This window comes from Psittacula echo (assembly GCF_963264785.1).
Source record: "Psittacula echo genome assembly, chromosome: Z".
In the NCBI taxonomy this organism is placed as follows: Eukaryota; Metazoa; Chordata; class Aves; order Psittaciformes; family Psittacidae; genus Psittacula; species Psittacula echo.
The window spans coordinates 49341526-49360839 of record NC_137742.1 but is presented as its reverse complement, the minus strand read 5'-3'; the positions used below and the strand labels follow the sequence as shown (position 1 = coordinate 49360839).

General features: G+C 44.0%; 1 protein-coding gene across 2 annotated transcripts in view; it reads right to left on the bottom strand.

Annotated features, from left to right (window-relative positions):
- Positions 1-13389: 13389 nt before the first annotated feature.
- SYK (spleen associated tyrosine kinase) overlaps positions 13390-19314 on the bottom strand; it is a gene marked incomplete at its 5' end in the record, with an annotated part of 29818 nt that continues 23893 nt past the window's right edge. For both annotated transcript variants that reach the window (XM_080638649.1, XM_080638648.1), the window contains 5 exons: positions 13390-14195; positions 15779-15891; positions 16137-16277; positions 17621-17810; positions 18252-18461. In XM_080638649.1, coding sequence (XP_080494775.1) covers positions 14123-14195; positions 15779-15891; positions 16137-16277; positions 17621-17810; positions 18252-18461 — 727 coding nt within the window. In that variant the 3' untranslated portion in view covers positions 13390-14122. The remainder of the gene's footprint in view (positions 14196-15778; positions 15892-16136; positions 16278-17620; positions 17811-18251; positions 18462-19314) is intronic.

The window sequence follows — 19314 nt, the reverse complement described above, 5'->3', positions numbered from 1 at the left end:
GACTGGAACTACTTAAGGAAATAAGGACATTCCCTCTGTAACATGAGAGAAGAAGCAAATAAATATCTCACGCAAGCAGTCTCCTGTGCCTGTGCACCCCAAATCTGGCAGGGTGGAAATGCATGGGGTGAGCACTGAACGAGTACTGGATGGTGTAGGTTCCCCGTCTGACCATGCTTTGATCGCTGTGTGGTGAGCTTAAATCTAAGCACAATCTAGCCTTCTGGAGGCAATTCTATGGACAAGCTAGTCTACTGCCATTGCATTGCTTTGCATTTCCAGTCAAGCGAACAGTAGGTTAGTCTCTGAGTAGTCATTATTTAACCCTCCCCATATGTGATACTTTTTGCTGTGTTCTTTCGTTTGGGGAGCAGTGTGTGCATGCTGTTGTACAGCTACACTGGGTCACTTTTCAGTTGACTGTTTCTTGTGGCAGACAGCCCATCAGTGGTACCTGACCACATGCTGAAGTGCACTCTTACAGGGCATAGAATTCAACATGTACCTCACTGTGGAGAGGGAAGGGGGACCACTGACATCAGTTTCTGCTTTCCCTTTTGCCTAGTTTAAATCCTCTCACCCGTTGCTAGCATTTGGCATGGTCACTCATTACTGTCCACCCCACTTTAGAATGCAGGCAGCTGGGGAAGAGTTTGTGAGCCTGAAGAAAGCAACTGAAAAGCTGTGGTGCAGACGATCAGAAAGGAGGGAAGGACTTTGTGGAACATAGCAGGCCTCTGCACTTAGGAGAATGGCTTGCAAGCTGTGCCTGCACTCTAATCCCTTCCCCAGCTCCTCTTTCTTTTTCTGGTGGCTGCCTTTGCCAGTCAGCCCCATCACTGTGATTTCTTATGAGATCTCTTGTGTTCTAGACCTAGAATCATAGTTGCACTTGCTCTTTCCCCCGGCTTTTCAGCAGGCTGGTAGGACTAGCACGTCCCCTGTCTCTGCTGCTAGATCTGTGTGTGTGTGGCCAGTTTTCAGGTGTTCAGAGTGGGCACACATCTAGGACCCACTGCTGGGCAGTGAGGGGCTCCCTGGGTGTGTGGCTGGCTTTCAGTCCACTGGAGCTATCTTCCCTGCTGAGCGACTTCAGACTCCTGGATTAGCATAATGTTGCTTTTAGGGATAACTGAAACAGCACCTTCGGGACAGTTTTGCCTCACATTACAGAGAATTATCTAGCTGTACTATTCCAGTGCTACAAGCCCTCATCATGGGCCGTGACGTTTGTTCAAGGCACAACACTTGCTCAGAGCGTATTGCTCTTTGCCCCATAACACTAATGAATGTCCTCCTTCCTCGTCTAACAAACCAATTAGGTGGATCTAGGAATTAACAAACCTCACTCACTCATGCACTTTCTCTGACGTTGTCCTTACGCACCAATGACCTTTTAGGCTACTTTATGATCCATTGTGTCCCTAGGTAAGTTGTGCGCAAAGTGGTTTGGTGACTCTGGGCTATGTGGCAGGAAGTGCTGTAGAAAAGGGAGCAGGTGCATTGGGCATAATTGGCAGGGTCTTGGTAGCTGGGGGCTGCAGGGGCGACCGGGAGGAGATCACAGACCACCCTATACTGGCCCACAGCCTGAGAATGGTTGGAGCAAAGAGACGCCATCAGTGAGTGCTACAGCAAAGAAATCTCTTGGACAGGGGCAGACAGACAGGATACCTTGGAGGAGGTATGACATTAAACGGACTGTGCCTGGTGGAGAAGGGCAGAGCAGTGCAATGAGAAGCAATAACTGGAAACAGAAGAGGAACCACATCGGCTGACCTCAGTGTCCTGTGCTGTCCATGGCCCTGAGGCGCTGAGAGGACGGAAGGCCAGGAAGGGGCAGCAGAGGTGTCTCGGGGGAAGCTGATGTACTTCCCCTCTGTGCTTGTTTAATTGCTTGTCTATATTTGTTCATATCAGAATGGATGATTTAAAGTTTCTATTAGTAGGCAATAAACTGTGAAATTCAAACTCAAGACTGCTCTTTTGCTCAAGACACTAAGAATGGGATATGGTAAAATGGAAGTAACAGCAGTGGAACATATGTAAAATAAAAAAATAGGCCTTATGCTTGGTTTTTAATTTTTGGTACAACTCAGATCTTTAAAACATACTCTAAAGATGGCTGTTCTCAGCAGTGCTCTATTGGTACATCATGTTCTGTGCAACAGTTTAAGGAAAGTACCTGTAAATGGAGAGTAACAGAATGGTGTACAAAAAAGACAAGCTAATGCGCTCAATAAAATAATGACAGAACATTCTCAGATAGCTCTTCTTCTGGTGACATAGCATTCCTTATTTCAATACAGTCAGTAGGTAACTGCAACAAACATTAATACTTTAGAGCTATGATTGCTGTTCCTGAAGCTTTCTCCCATTAGTTCTGAAGTGGATCTACTCATCCTGTTGCTCTCAAGATGTGCCTGCAAAAACACAGCTGAGAGGTTGCATGACTGGATAATGTTGTCCTGGACTCGGATGAAGTTTTTTAACTCTTTCCTGTGCTTTGGTGTGTAAGTTACAGGTCACAGTCCCCGGTCTTCCAAGATGAAGGGCTGATTGATTTCTTCCCCACAATATAATACTGTGTGAGGAACAATGCTAGTGCATGTTACAGTGGAACCAAAGCCATGGGTCTGAGGGTCTCCCAGTATTTTTGATCCACCCCTAAATAATTATAAATATGTGATGGGTAGTTATCAGCAGGGTCCTGCTGACTCTTGGTGGCCAAGCAGAAAGATGGACCAGACTCATGGGCCCAGCAGTGTACTAGCACCATAAGGTAGTTTTCAAGCAAAAGATGTAGGCACCAGCAGTCTCACAGCTGTATCAGTGTTTGGGTTTGGTGTGGCATCCGAAGTCTGACTCCTTCTAGCTGCACTTCAAACACCTTGAGACCTTTTCATTTGGGGAAAAGGCAAACAAGGATTGCCTTCAATAACCAAGCAAACCTTGAGTGTATTTATTTGTTCAGGCTCCAGCTTCCTTGTAATTAAATGGCTCAAGCAATTGCCCACATGCAATTCTGCAGACACACACAGGGATGCGCTGTTGGGCTTTTTTTTTTTTTTTTTTTTTTTTTAATGTGATTTTAAAAAAGCATATATAGCTGGCACGGAAAACAGTGTGACAGTATGGGAGCTTTGGAAACAAACTGAGAGCTTTGTACTTGTGCTTGTGTAGTGTGAGCTCTGGTTTGCATTAACTCGGGTACAATGTGACACTGGAGGGCGAATATCTGAGACATGATTCAATCTGTACTTCATCCTGTGATGTAACTCGTGCAGTACTCCAGCACCAGCAAGAATCACTACTTGTCCCTTCTATTCCTTATGAGTAGAAATCACAAAAAGATGAGGAACGCCATATTCACTCCCTACAGCAGCAACAGAGTGAACGGGTAAAAAGGAAGTCATTGTTGACTGAAGAGTTTAAAGATAGTACCTGACTACTGTATGCCCCTGGGGAAGCAGTAATACCAGTGGACAGAGGATTTTAAAAGGGCCAAAGACATGATGTATCAATTAGAGTCAACAACACATTTACAAACGAAAAGAATAAAAAAAAGGAGTTAATCATAGAATAGTTAGGGTTGGAAAGGACCTTCAGATCATCTAGTTCCAAGCCCCCTGCCATGGGCAGGGACACCTCACACTAAACCATGCCACACAAGGCCTCATCCAACCTGGCCTTGAACACCACCAAGGATGGAGCATTCACAACCTCCCTGGGCAACCCATTCCAGTGCCTCACCACCCTCACGGTAAAGTATTTCTTCCTTATATCCAATCTAAACTTCCCCTGTTTAAGTTCTAACCCGTTACCCCTTGTCTTGTCACTACAGTCCCTGATGAAGAGTCCATCTCCAGCATCCTTGTAGGCCCCCCTTCAGATACTGGAAGGCTGCTATGAGGTCTCCACGCAGCCTTCTCTTCTCCAGGCTGAACAGCCCCAACTTTCTCAGCCTCTCTTCAGGCGGGAGGTGCTCCAGTCCCCTGATCATCCTCGTGGCCCTCTTCTGGACTTGTTCCAACAGTTCCGTGTCCTTTTTATGTTGAGGACACCAGAACTGCACACAATACTCCAAGTGGGGTCTCACAAGAGCAGAGTAGAGGGGCAGGATCACCTCCTTCGACCTGCTGGTCACGCTCCTTTTGATGCAGCCCAGGATATGGTTGGCTTCCTGGGCTGTGAGCGCACACTGAAGCTGGCTCATGTTCATTTTCTCATTGACCAACACCCCCAAGTCCTTCTCTGCAGGGCTGCTCCGAATCTCTTCTTTGCCCAACCTATAGCTGTGCCTGGGATTGCTCTGACCCAGGTGTAGGACCTTGCACTCAGCATGGTTAAACTTCATCAGGCTGGCATCAGCCCACCTCACAAGTGTGTCGAGGTCCCTCTGAATGGGATCCCTTCCCTCCAGCATATCAACCAAACCACACAGCTTGGTGTCACTGGCAAACTTGCTGAGGGTACACTCAATGCCACTGTCCACGTCACCAACAAAGATGTTGAACAAGATCGGTCCCAACACCGATCCCTGAGGGACACCACTCATTACCGGTCTAAAGCTGGACATCGAGCCGTTGACCACAATTCTTTGCATGCGGCCATCCAGCCAGTTCTTTATCCACCGAGTGGTCCACCCATCCAACTGATGTCTCTCCAATTTAGATACAAGGTATCATGTGGGACAGTGTCAAATGCTTTGCACATGTCCAGGTAGATGACGTCAACTGCTCTACTCCTGTCCATCAGTTTCGTAGCCCCATCATAGAAGCCCACCAAATTGGTCGGGCAGGATTTCCCCTTAGTGAAGCCATGCTGGCTGTCACCAACCACCTCCTTGTTTTTCATGTGCCTTAGCATGCCTTCCAGGAGAATCTGCTCCAAGATTTTGCCAGTCACAGAGGTGAGACTGACTGGTCTGTAATTCCCCAGGTCATCCATTTTCCCCTTCTTGAAAATGGGAGTTATATTTCCCTTTTTCCAGTCGCTGGGAACTTCACCTGACTGCCATGATTTTCCAAATATGATGGCCAGTGGCTTAGCAACTTCATTCGCCAGCTCCTTCAGGACCCACGGATGGATTTCATCAGGTCCCATGGACTTGTGTACATTCAGGTTTTTAAGATGGTCTCGAACCAGTTCCTCCCCTACAGTGTGCCCAAGGTCTTCATTCTCACAGTCTCTGCGTCTGCCTTCCAAGACTTGGATGGTGTGGTCAGAGCCTTTGCCAGTGAAGACCAAGGCAAAGAAGTCATTAAGAACCTCAGCCTTCTCCAAATCCAGGGTAGCCAGTTCTCCCAATAGCTTCCAGAGGGGGCCTACATTGTCCCTAGTCTGTCTTTTATTCACCACGTACCTATAGAATCCCTTCCTGTTATCCTTAACATCCCTAGCCAAGTTTAATTCTAACTGGGCCTTAGCTTTCCTAACCTGGTCCCTAGCTTCCCAGACAACATCCCTCTATTCTTCCCAGGCCACCTGTCCCTGCTTCTGCTTTTTATAAGCCTCTTTTTTTTCCCTTCTAAGTTTCCTCAGCAGCTCCTTATCCATCCAAGGAGGTCTCCTGGCCCTCCTGCTGCACTTCCTTCTAGTTGGGATGCAACACTCCTGAGCTTGTAGCAGGTGATCCTTGAATAACAACCAACAGTCTTGGGCCCCCCTGCCCTCTAGGGCTATATCTCATGGAACCTTACTGTCGTGGTTTAAGCCCAGGCCGTAAATCAGAACCATGAAGTCCACTTCCCCCCCCACCTTTCTTCCCTCCGCTTCTGGAGGGACGGGGAGGAGAATCAAAAGAATGCAACTCCCGCGGCTTGAGATAAGAACAGTTTAATAACTAAGGTATAACACAAACCACTACTACTCTTGAAGTCCAGGGCAGTGAGCTTGCTGCACGCTCTTCTTACTGTCCTGAGGATCTCGAATTCGACCATCTCGTGATCACTGCATCCAAGGCTGCCCTGGAGCATCACACTTCCAACCAGCCCTTCCCTGTTGGTGAGCACGAGGTCAAGCATGGCACCTCTCCTTGTCGGCTCCCCTATTACTTGCAGAAGGAAGTTGTCTTCCACACAATCGAGGAACCCTCTGGATTGCTTGTGCCGGGCCGTACCGTCGCTCCAGCAGATGTCAGGGTGAGAACAAGGGCCTGTGAGAGTGAGGCTGTTCCTATCTGTCTATAGAGTGCTTCATCCACAGAGTCCTCTTGATCAGGCGGTCTGTAACAGATCCCCACAGTAATGTCCCCCACAGCTGTTCTCCCTTTAACCCTGACTCACAAACTCTCTGTCAACCGCTCGCCCCTTCCCAGACAGAGTTCCATAGTGTCCAGCCTATCCCTAACATAAATAGCAACTCCCCCTCCCCGCCTGCCAGGCCTGTCTTTTCTAAAGAGCCTGTAACCTTCCATTCCAACACTCCAGTCGTAGCAGCCATCCCACCATGTTTCTGTGATGCCTATTATATCATACCCCGTAGTTGTGCACACATCTCTAATTCCTCTTGTTTGTTTCCCATGCTACGAGCGTTTGTATAGAGGCATCTGAGCCGAGCTCCAAATGAAGCCGGTTCATTGACTGGAGCAGCTGGAATATCTCTGCATCGCTCTGAGCATTTATTGTAGGTGCTGGCAACTGACTGGGAGGGTTGGGATGGAATGATGCCCTCCTCCCCCAACACATCTAGTTTAAAGAAACCTTGACCAGTCTGGCAAGCCTCCTACCAAAACCGCTCTTCCCCTTTGTTGTCAGATCAGCTCCACCAGCCCCCAGTAGACCTGGCCTACTAACTTGGGTCCCGTGTTCAAGACACCCAAACCCCTGACTATGACACCACCCTTTTAACCATTTGTTAACCTGGCCAATCCTCCTAGCTTTTTTAAGGTTCTCCCCTGTATCCTGGAGAATTGACGAAAAGACAATCTGAGCTCCAGAGCCCCTGACCACCTCTCCCAGGGCTCTGCAGTTCTTCTGTATGTTCTCCAGGCCACTTCTATCAACATCACTAGCACACACATGGATCACTAGAAGTGGGTAATAGTCCGTGGCCTATTGCAATATCCGTTGCAGCCTCTCTGCAACATCCCTGATCCGTGACTCGAGATTGGGTCAGGCTGACAGATGAGTGCTTCTGTCCCTTTCAAAGTAGAGTCCCCTACCACTATGACCCGCCTCTTTTTCCTTGCTGCACCAGTAGAGATCTTCTTTACCGGCGCACTAGCTGGTTGTTTCTGGTGCGAGTGCCCTTCCTTCTTAGCCCCCTGGAGGGCAGCAAAGCGGTTCTGGGTGGGGACAACAGATTTAGGAGGAAGTCCCTTGCTTTTAATTGTCCTCTTCCTCCTTTTTTTGTTGTTTTTTTGTTGTTACTATTTCCCAGCTTCCTGAGTTGACGGCCTCCTTCTCTCCTCCATGAGCTTCAGGGGACGCCTGAGGCCCCTGCACAGTTTGGGCCTGGAGCAAGCAGTCCTGCTTCCTCTCAGCTTCCCTGACATCTTGCAGCCTATTAACAGCATCCCACAGCTCAGCCACCTGCTGCAGGAGGACCCCACCAGGGAGCACCAAGTGCAGCCCTGCCCATTGGGCACCGTTCCCTCAGGAGACCAGTGCAGGCACTCTCTGCACTCTCAGCATTGCACTGCAGCCTCCCCTCTCATCGGCTCTGTCTGGGTGCCTCCGCTGGCCACTGCCGGGGCAGCCAGAGCAGAGCTCCCAGACCGGGCCCTGGCCAATACGGCGAGTACTCACCATCCCGCTCGCCCCCGAGCAAACTGCCCTGCCCTGCCCTGCCCTGCCCTGCCCTGCCCCGCCCCGCCCCGCCCCGACCCGACCCGACCCGGTCGCCGCACTCCTGGTCGCTCGCTCTCCCTGAGGCGGGTTTTTAACCAGTCAGGGCTGGTGCCGTCCCTCCTGGCTCCGCCCCCTGTGAGTCCCTGCTCGCGTCAGCTGAGCTGCCGGCTCCTGGGCAAGTCCTGCCGAGGACCTGAGGCTCCCTCGGTGGCTCTGGGCGGTCCGAGTTGAGGCTCCTGGACGTTGATCTCCCCCCGCTGCGGTGTTGAAGGCGTCCTCTCTCGAGCTGCTCACCTCAGCAATTACAATGTTCTAGTGCACTGGGAGCGCTCAGAAATAAACGTCTGTGCCATTTTATATTTGCTCTATTTAAGAGGCCATATTAGCTAGAAACCCAGCCATGCTGGGAGAAAGAGGTTAGAAGCCTTCATTTTGGAGGTGGCTGAACTTTATTGGGCATCACTTCTCCGCACTGTCCCGTGACCATCAGAGGCAGTGTGAGGGCTCTGGGAGAGGGCTGGCTGCTGGAGTTCCTCTTGCAATTTAAGCGCATGTCTGCATGGCAGTCAGGAGGACGAGGCCCTTGGAAGCTGCAAGGAGAGAAATGTAGCTGCACCCATACAAGTGGCCCAGTCGGGGGGGTTTCTGGCAACAGTGGAAATCTTGCTGAAATAAAACTACATTAATTATCTAGGTGCTTATACCCAGCTACTGCTAAATTGTCAGTACTGCAGATGAATAGGGAAGCATTGGCATTTACCGCATTCTGAAGTACAGTGGAAAAAACACTCCAAGTCAGGTGCACTTTGGCAAACTCAGTGAACTTGTTTTCTTGTTTCTCTGCGGTGTCTCCTAATACATTCCTACACTTCACTTTCCCTCCACCCAGCAGCTACTTCCTTCAAAGCAGTTTCCTTGCTATCTTCTAGAAACACATCTCAAGACCAATTAGCAATTCTTTGCCAGCTGGTCATTGTGCCACTGTACTGGAGGCGCAATGTCATACACCAGTCAAATAAAAATCATTTGGTGCCACTGGTGAAATCTGCACACAAATTAGAAGATTTGACGATACAGCTGCGGTAGTTGTGCAGTAGGAACTGCAGCAGTATGGTAGGGTGTTATTGAACACAGGTAGGAAAGAATATGACAAGAAACTACACACACATGTATGCATGTACGTTTGTGTAATGCTTTTAAAGCAGTCTTCAGACTGCGCAAGAGGCAGATACAAAAGTCTTTTGCTACCTTTTCTGCCACTCAAGCATGCAGTTGGTCTTGCATGTCAGTCAACTCTTGCTGTTGCTGAAACCAGCATAATTTCACCTTAACAAAGCAGGAAGAAAAAAGAACAGATGATATCAGTGCACCCACTGGCTAGTAGAAATGCAGCAGGACAGACAAGACAGACATCCTTGTGCTGCAGTGTGGTGTGATAATAGCTCACAGCATTTTCTGTGGTATTGAACCCTTCTTTGCAAAGTTGCTCCTTTTTGCTGTTGCTGTTGCAGGTTGTATCTCTAACATGATGGCACAGGGAGCTTACCGACGTGCTGCCACATGAGGTCTTTCAAGCTCGCATTGGGCATCCTCAATAAGCACTTTGCTACAGTCAGGCAAGGCCTGGACCTAGCAGGCTGTCACCCTGATGGTTTAAAGCTTTTGCAACGGTACACAGATGTGGAGAGCTAATGATCTGTCCACATTTATACTGGACTGGTCAGTCAAGTGCTACTTACATTCAAAGTTATGAATTGTAATGGATGGCAGCGTAAGGCTTTCCCCAGCTGGCTCTTGTTTCCTCTGCTGCTCTGGCTATTGAGAAATGTGCGCATCTCCACTGCTTCAGGGAAGCAATAGTTATACTTGGTGCAGAGTTAATTATATGCTAAGAAAGCCAGTGGTATTCACCTCAATTAATACATATATGACAGAAAAGAAAAAATATCTATTTGGAGATTGATGCACAGTGCTAGCCTGGCTTCAGTAAATTTTGTGTAGCTGGAAGACTACATTGCTTTGACTGTTTCATGGGAATCCATGTTGTAATACAAGCCTGAAGGAAGACATGTAGCCCATAGGCTTGTCTTTTTTTTCCAGCACTGTTCATCAATCTAGCAGGAGACAATTTCTCTCCCTACAAACTCTGTCTTTCTGATAGTCGCTGTATGCTCACCCTCATTCCTTCCCTCCTTTCCAGCTGCGAACCTTCACAGGTTACCTGAGTGCCCAGTAAAGGTGTTTGCACTTGAGCCCCCAGTCACATGTAGTTAGGGCAGAAGGCATTCACTGTGGGGTTTTGCCCATCAGCCCTACAAACCACGCCCTGCTACCATCGACCCCATGAGCCGCCCCAGTGGAGAGAGACAAGGTCTAAATGCAGTTCTGCCACTGTGTTGTGTAGCACCATGGTGTGTAGTGCTGAGACACACTGCTGTGTAGTGATTGATACTGGCTCTTGAAGTGGCTCTTTGCTACCGAGTCTGGGATTGCTTTAAGTCTGGTATCGTTCTTCTTCACTGTCAAGAATCAGATGCTGGGTTTTGCTTTTTTTCCCCTTTCTTCTTCTTTTGCATGAATTACGGGCTTTCTGTCCTCACTAAACTTAGGGCTGGTAATTAAATTGCCGGCTTAATGTTTCCTTGCCCTATTCATCCAACATGCCACCCTTAACTCTTATCTATGCATGCGTGGCACATACTCTGTATCTTTTTTGCTTGCAATCCCCCACTACTGGTATTACTTAAAAGATGAAGGGACACAGTTCCAGAAGTCTTCACTAGTCATCCACAGCCAGCCATTCACAACATAAATCACTGAAGATTTTTCCTCCCATGGAACTTTGCTTCACAGCAAGCAGCAAACAGACAAACAAGTTCCTCTGCCTCACACAGGCACAGCAGCAGCAGGGAGGAAGAGAGGGGAAGTGCAGAAATGCTTCGACAAGTGCACCGGTCTGGCAGAGTCCAGGGATTGCCACTTCCCGGCAGGGCTGGGCCATGCAGCTGCCGCAGCACTGGGGCTGCTCTCAGATGTGCCCTTTTCAGAACTGCAGTCCTGACCGTGACAGTTTCACGTGTGAAAATCATGGGTATTTTTTATTGCCTGATTAGAATTCCCTTTATTGTGCAGTGTTTGAAGCAGGTGGAGATTGCGCTGTGGTTTTTAAGAAGTTTGGGTGGGTCTTCATAGGAAAACGTGCATGACCTCCGCTGGTCTGAACAAAGTCCATGATTTTGCAGCTTTGAGCACTAACTAAAGCTGTAATCACACTGTTTTCCTTCACTGAAAAACCCGTTTAACGTTCTCACCCACTCCTTCTCTGAGTTACTCACACCGGCCTCCCTTCCTCCATGTTGCAGTTTGCTACCCTTTAACTCTGCTGTGACAATTACTTTGTGGGGCTACAATGTCAAACAGCATTTCTGATCCAAGTCAATCTAAAAATAAAGACAACTAAACCCAGACAGCCAAAAGACAAATGGTGCAGTTTTGCAAGTGGGAAGGTGGAACAATCACGCCAGATTTGCTATGCAGGAAAACAACTGCAGCAGTAGTGTCAGTCACTAACTGATCCCCCACAAAGGTAAGTAGTTGTCTACCTTTCAGCCTTTGTTGTTTATTGTTCAGATTCACATTCAGTCCCACCCAGCCTTTGCTCTTCTGAGGACTTGAGCTTGCAGGCAAAAGCTAGAGGAAAAATTAAGACCCCTCTATTGGTGCCTCGGACAACCTAGAAGAGTTGCCTGCACCTTTGAGGGAGGATTCATGTGGTATAATATGACTTAAATCATGCACAACTGATCTTGTTACTCCTGATACGTCTAACCCTCCAGATCCAGCACAGTATGTATGCACAGGATTTCTGCATTATTCCTGACAACTCTAACCCTTCAGATCTAGCATAGTATTGTTGTATTGTAGCCGTATCTTTGAATGGCTTAGGTGTAGTAACAACATGCGTATTTTGGGAGATTTTCCTGCTAAGTTAAGTCCTGAATAGCTCCGAAAGCTGCCCAGGCTTCAGTGGGCTTATCTGGCATGTCAGGTAACTTTCAGTGTCAACAGGGGAATCCCAGTCTTCCACAACTATAACAGTAATTCAGTAAATACATACACTCAGCAGAGCAACAGCATTTATAGAAAGTACTTAAAGGATACTTGTTAAAACAGTATGCTTTATAAAACAGAGTCTTTAATTTCTATTTTGAAACCTAATCTATTTATTTCATAATACTTCACATTCTCATTGTAAACTTTTATTACATAAAGAGTGAAGTTAAAAATAATCAAGTAACAACAGAAAGTGACAGTCTCTCGGAAGAGAGGGGAGGAAATATTCCTCCAAATTTACTGTACCAGATACCGTTTTTTAAGAGAGAGCTTATCTCAGGGAAATTGAGTACTGTCACTCATTGGATAGCAGAGATTTGTGCGATTTTTTTATAACTAATATCCCCATGAATTTATTAATTGCACAGGTAGAGCTAACAATTTTGCTGCAACAGGATTAAAGCAACAAACCACCTACATATAACTACGGCTAACTTCTACACAAGCTGTTCTTGTAGAAAAATGTTTCTTAAAAAGAAAACACAAAATAAATCATATTCAAAAAAAGTCACATTTGGTCACATTTGAAACACGGTCTATTGCACTCAGTATCTTCCAGTAGCGTGTGGTTTCTGAAGTGTCCTGCATTGGACACCTGAGATTAAACTACCAAAAATCACCAGGTATTTTTTTAAAAATAGACCATAAACTTGCAGAAAGTTACAGTAATTCCTATATTTCTTATAGTCTTTCCTTATGAAATTTATTTCACACCTTCTCACTGTAATTGCCCACACAGTTTCTTTGCTAGAGAAAAACTATCACTGCATCCCTAAGAACGCCCTGATTCACACAACAATTAAACACCTATGTTATAACCAGCCATATGCAATATATATAGTTAACTTGAAATCTTATTCTTCATATACATTTAAAATCTCCATGTCTAGTAGATGCAATGCTTGTAGACTCCTGAGATACATGTGAATACCAGTAAAATAGCTGCTTGTGAGGAATAAGTGATAGGAATTTTGATATCTATAATACATAAAATGAAATTTGACAAAGACAGAATAAGGGCAAAAATGGAATCAGAAGTTCATTATATTATTTGTTGTTACCATTGCTATACTTGTACATTAATGGAGATGCATGGTGAAGTAGAAAACAGCGATCAGACAAATACCTTTTCCTGAGATGTACACAGGGATTGCTAACAGGACACATACCAGCCTTCAGGAGTGGACAAAAGTAAACTTGATGTCCATATTCCTGTTTTAAACATATCCGAGCTAGAGGTAAAATTTAGCTTTAGAGAAGATATGGTGTGGTGAATTCTCACGTACGTTTTACAAGAAAGGTTTTAAAAACATAGAAATGATTGCTGCTCAAAACACAACACAAGGCATTTTTGGATTCTCAAAGAGATATATGGAGAAGGTACCTCTGAAGAAGACTGAAATAGCACAGAGAAAGAAAGGTGCTGTTCTGTCACAGCTGTCTTTTCAGGAACGCGGTGATGGTGTTCATGTTAAAACCCAGAACCATTGTCTAAGGTGCTGACAATTTTTGCTGCAAGATGGGAGTGAGCACCTGAGTTCCCAGGTTTCCTGAAGAAAAAAATTACTCCCTGAGGGACAGCTGGGCTTCCACATGAGATGAGGAACAAAAGAAGTTGGTCACATTTAAAGGAGAAGATGATGTTAGAAAATCACATCTCCCAATTCCCCTCTGTTTACATGACCACTGAGAAGAATACAAGTTGTAGGCTTGGGGCTAAAATCAAACGTTGTCAGTCAAAGCGACTGACACACTTTCACAGTGAATTTCCTTCACAGTGAAAAATGCTATTCTTCCTTGGGGAGGGGGAAAGCTGGAACCACTCTTTTATGCCTTTGATGGCTAAGAATATTAATGACAAGAATCTAAATTCTAATCTGCAATCAAATACATGACAGGAAGAGGGCTGAAAGACATTAAATAGGTTTTACCTGACTGCATAATGTAATGCCAAAATGAAATGGAATGTAGCAAAAGGACATCTTCTCTGATGTCCTTGCTGCTTCCTTTGGTGCCTCTCCACTTTTAACACCTTATTTCAGGGCTGGACATGGTGTAGAAGGCAAGAAAAGGTAACCCTACAGATACAGGGTTTAGCTCTGAGCTTTGCAGGGTGAAAGTGGCAGTACAAAAATCAAAGTTGCCTGGTTTTGGGAACTGAGCTGCTTCTCAGAGGCTGCTGGTTGGAGGCAAGGAAGCTGCTGTTCTTCATGTTGTTAGTGGGAAATGTCATAATAGTAGTTACGTAATCTCAGCTCGACTGCAACAAATCCTGGTCGGTCATCAACACTGTGGAAAGACGACAAGTGTCACCGCGCAGGAAGCAGAAAGCTCTGAAGGTGCGTGGCCCTTGTAATACTCGGGGCTTTACCTCAGCGATAGCTCATTTAAAGCTGCTCACTGTATTTGAAGGCTACCAGCATGACGCTACAAAATGAATGCCAAGTGGCAAATATCACTGCAGAGCATCCAGTCAGTGGATTTAATATCATGCCTGCTACTTAGTGGTTGGTGATGGTACTGTAAGAAAGAAATGGTAAATCAGCTCCATTTCATTTTCTACTTAATTTCCTCCCTCCAGCAATAATCTACAGAAAAAAATATTTACAGTGCAGTATCTGCCTTATAATGGGCACTACAGTCATATAGAGTGGCTTACCACCACTGACAGCAGCCAACTTGTCAGTTGGCTATACCAACTATATGTACTGTCATTCCTCTATGTCTGCAATTCTTCGTTGATCTGGGAGAACACAACTGAACTGGCAACAAGCCCTTACAATGATACGTTACATATTGAAACAGTTACACTGCCTGACTTTAGTTTTCCTTTTTATTTCTTCTTTTTTTCTTTCCAATATTAAAGATATGTGAGTACAAATAAAAAAGCAGCATGCTTTATGATATGCTTATTAATCACAACAAAACGCCAAAACTTTCCACTCTAGAATTGTTACGGCATTTTAGTCAAACTAAAAGGCAGAAATTATTTTATGGCTCCACAGTCTTTCTAGAATACTAGGCATAATAAAACTAACAAAGCATCAAGATACCTAAAAGTGAAGTACCACAGCTCCTTATAAAGAATCCAGAGACCTTTGCTAGGTACACATATTCTCCAGAGGGTGAACTGGAAGAATAAGTGACATTACAGTAAACTTTGGATACTTTATGGAGACCTTCCTACAGCTAAAAGTCAACAAAATAGTTTAAAATGAAAAACCTTAAAACATTTTTAGTAGATTTTTGCAATACACTAATTAAAGAACAGATCAGGTAGGCTTTCTTTTCTTCCTTGTCTGCATTTCATAAATCAATTGTTATTGATCAGAAAAAATGTTTCTGACATACTATGTGTGATCTGAAAAGATGTTTTGCCTTTTGCTAAAAGGAAGCCAATGGGATCCAATCTTGAATATATTCAGAAATCAGAGAAGAGAAAAATAGGTCAAAACAATTAACTATTGAGGAAAAGAATGAATAATTTGGCAATATAACTTTGAAACTTCAGTAAAGTCTTGGAAATTAAAATGAAACAAAATACAATCCAAAATGAAACAAAAATATTTGCTTAATTTCAGACCTTCTTTTCAAAATACTTGTTCTTTTATGACACCCTGTATGTTGTACATAACTATTACAGCAAAATCAGCTGTGCAAAATCAGCTTCTCTCAGTACACTCAGTAACTCAAACAATTTTCACTTGAAAGTGCAACTGATTCCTTAGTTTGGAGGTTGTTTGCAAGCTAAACACCAGCTGAAACAAGATATTTTGAAATACCTTTCTCCATTCCTCCCATCCATCCTGGATATTAAGTAAGTAGACTAAAATATACTTCTATTAAAAGAGAGAGCATCACATCATACTCACTTGTATGTCCAACACAATTTCATTAGATCATAAACTTCTGTTGGACAGATTTCTGGACGTTCCATTCGTTCTCCTCTTTCAATCATCTGCGCAACTTCACCACCTTTCATTCCCTGGAATCAGGGTGACCAGAACAGTCATCCAACTTGCAAATGACTGCAGCACACATGTTAGTAGAAAACAATCAGAGGCCTGGAGTTGGTTTTAGGGCTATCCTTTGCAACTCATTTGTTGCAACAGATGGGGTGCTAAGGCCGGCCTTGGCCCGTAATATAAACCTTTTTAGGTAGGAGAAGGGATTGGTTCAAATTTGCTCTGCACTTTTAGAGAAAAAAACCTGCCAGATAGAACTACTCACCTTGTATGGTTTTTGCCCATAAGAGAAAGCTTCCCACATTAAAACCCCAAAGCTCCACACATCACTTTTACTAGAGAATTTGTAGAAATTCATGCATTCTGGAGCATACCACTTGACTGGCCATTTTCCATGACTTTGTGCCTAAAATACATCATAAAAGAAAGGAAAAAAAGCAGGCTAGAGACAGTAGAAAGTAGTAAACAACATCAGAATTCATATGCACACATTCATTCCATAACATTTCTGATACGGTTTGCATTAGAAAGAATGGGTAGCAGCTTCTTTAAAATTGTTACAAATTTGCTCCTAAATCTTCTACTTTCAAAATAATGCACCAAAATGAAATCTATGGTAAATCCAAGCTTAGCTAAATGACTTGGAGTGTTTATAGTGGCATTTAATTCAAAGGTTCTCTTTAAAAGTAAGACTTTTCATCTAGGGGCTCCACAGAGGGTAGAAGATACACAATCAATCAGCTACACAGAGTGTCGTTACTTGAAGTTGATATCCCATTTCAGAGCAGAGTGATCAACTTATGGCAGACTTTAGTTTGATTAAATTATGTCATAACACTGTGTTATGATAATGCAAGCGTTAAGCTATCCCGGCACAGAGCTAGATCTAGTGAAAGAACCCCACTGCACTTTGTGGAATTGTAAAGGGAATGGGCCTTTGATACTGATTCTCAAACCTCTGACAGGCAGCTTCGGCGAGGCTACTGGCAGTGATTTAAGATGTTACTGCCTTTTCTGGCAGCGGATACTATTCCCACAAGAAGGTCATCAGAAGGGAGTATGTGCCTGCTCCTCCCCTGCAGGGTTTCAGAGTCTATCTCACTAGTTTTATATAGCTGATGGAAGGGAATGTGCAGAAGGAAGAAATAATTTGAACTGCAAGAGCAATATATCAGAAAAAAAAAGATGCAGACATGATTAGAGCCTTTGTCTCCCACAGACGTTTGCACCTTATTATATGTGTCAGTTATTTAAGACCCTTTAGCTGCACAGAGATCCAATGAATTTAAAGCCAAGCTAAACACATTCTGCTTAGAGCAAATGATTACTTACCAGTGATGTTCTTTCAAAAACCTCCCCGAATTCAGTTATTAGTTGATAGTAGAGTGTGCTAGCCTAAACTGTCTTTACACATGGTGAAAATCATGTGCCCCAAAGTTCATCTCTGCAACAAATACATTCTCCCCCTTTTATATATGGAAGCATCTCATTTCTACCATCAATTTCAACCTTTTACTGACAAGTTTACCAAAAGTAAATAAAAGAAGTAAGCCAATAAAAGAAGGTACAGGCTTTTTCCTCCATGCACATCTCTTAGTGTTGATCATACGTTTTGAAAATCAGTGACATACTATCAAGCTATAAAATAATGGATGATACATGTTATTTCTAATTTTCAGCTTTTAAAAACAACTGTAACTTTATTGAGCTATGCTACTATACAGCTTTCATGTATTGTACAAACCTTACCTTATAATAATTTTCATCAGCACTAAGAGCTTTAGAAAGCCCGAAATCACTAATTTTGGCATAATGCTGGGTGACTAATAGCACATTCCTTGCAGCCAGATCCCTATGAACAAAGTTACTCTCCTCCAGGTATTTCATCCCCATGGAAACCTGATGTACCAGCTCTGTTATATTCTTCTCCGTGACATGTCTGAAAATCATAATTGAATTTTAAGAGGTCAGGAGTTCATTTTCATGACTTTTCATGGAGTTCAAATATAAATCTTTACTATAAACTTCTCCACATCATACAGGAACCTGATTCACTTATACTTAGATAAGCTTTAATTAAAACAGGCAGCAGAAGAATATCCTGACCAAGATGATGTGTGATCCTATCAATAAATGAGGACACGTGAAAATTCTCTCATTTATTTAAAATTCACTGTTTTACCTGAAATATTTGACAGCTAGAAAACATGCACAAAATAATCACGTTCCAGTAAAGAGTAACTAAATCATTAATTATTACCTTAACAACATGTGAATTTAAAATTGCCCTTAAAGGAAAAACAAAACAAACCAAAAGAAACTGTATCTTTTTTTTTTGCCCTTTGGATAAATCCTATGAAATAGAATCAAACTTACATACCTATTTTTTTGCAAAAATTTGTTCAATGGCCCAAGTTCAGCCATTTCCATCACTAACATCCAGGCCTCAGCTTCACATATGCCTATCATTCGGACAATATACGGGTTATCCAGTTGCTGCATTACATTTGCTTCTCTCAGTAATTCATCCTTTACGGCTGGATCATTACTCTCATTCTTAAGAATTTTTACAGCCACTGGCTTGGCACCCCTATGAAAGAGAACCCACTTCTGTGATTAGTTGCTGAAAAATCTGTGTGCAAATGCACAAAATCTTCATCTGATGCTTATGTGCACACTGTACAAACTGTGACAAAAGACAGAATTGACATTCGGAAGGGAAAAAAACCAACTGTAACAGAAATGTCTATCAAAAGGTCAGAAGGCAGCTAAGCAACAGAAAGAGTTGAAAGAATCTGAGAAATTTATAAATAGTCATAAAAATGTCTTAGCAGGCCTGGAAACAAACGTAGTGGACAGTATCTTCTTGCTCATTATGGCAAGAATGCCATAAAGCTTTTCTGGCAAGAAAAGCTATAAAGGTCTTTCTAAGCACTGAGGTATCTTGGGGGTGAGACTAAAACATGCAGCATTGAAAGGCCCCAAGGCAGTGCACTGAAATCCTGAGAAACCAGAGCTATCCCTGCAACCTGCAGCTCATAAATAAAAGCTAAATAAAAGAATGACTTGATGAGGTTGACAGAGCTCAAGTGTGAAATAAGAGCAGCAAACACACAAGCTGGGACCAGAGCCCTTCAAATCCCCTCAGATGCACTGGAAAAAAGAAGAGTCCTTCCTGGCTCTGAAAACCTTGGTTAAAGATATGCTTGCAGCTTCAAGTGCTGAAACTGTATACATAATCAGCCCATGCACTCAAACAACATATGGATAACATCTTACTATGAAAACACATTAATAGTAATGTGTTCCCAGTTCTCCCAGTATAAACAGGGTCTGTTCCAACTGCAAAAACACGATAAAGAGGGCGTAACATATTCTGTCTTCCTGAAAATCAACATTCCAGCTTCATGAAATAGGTATTTATCGTAATTATTTCAGGTGAA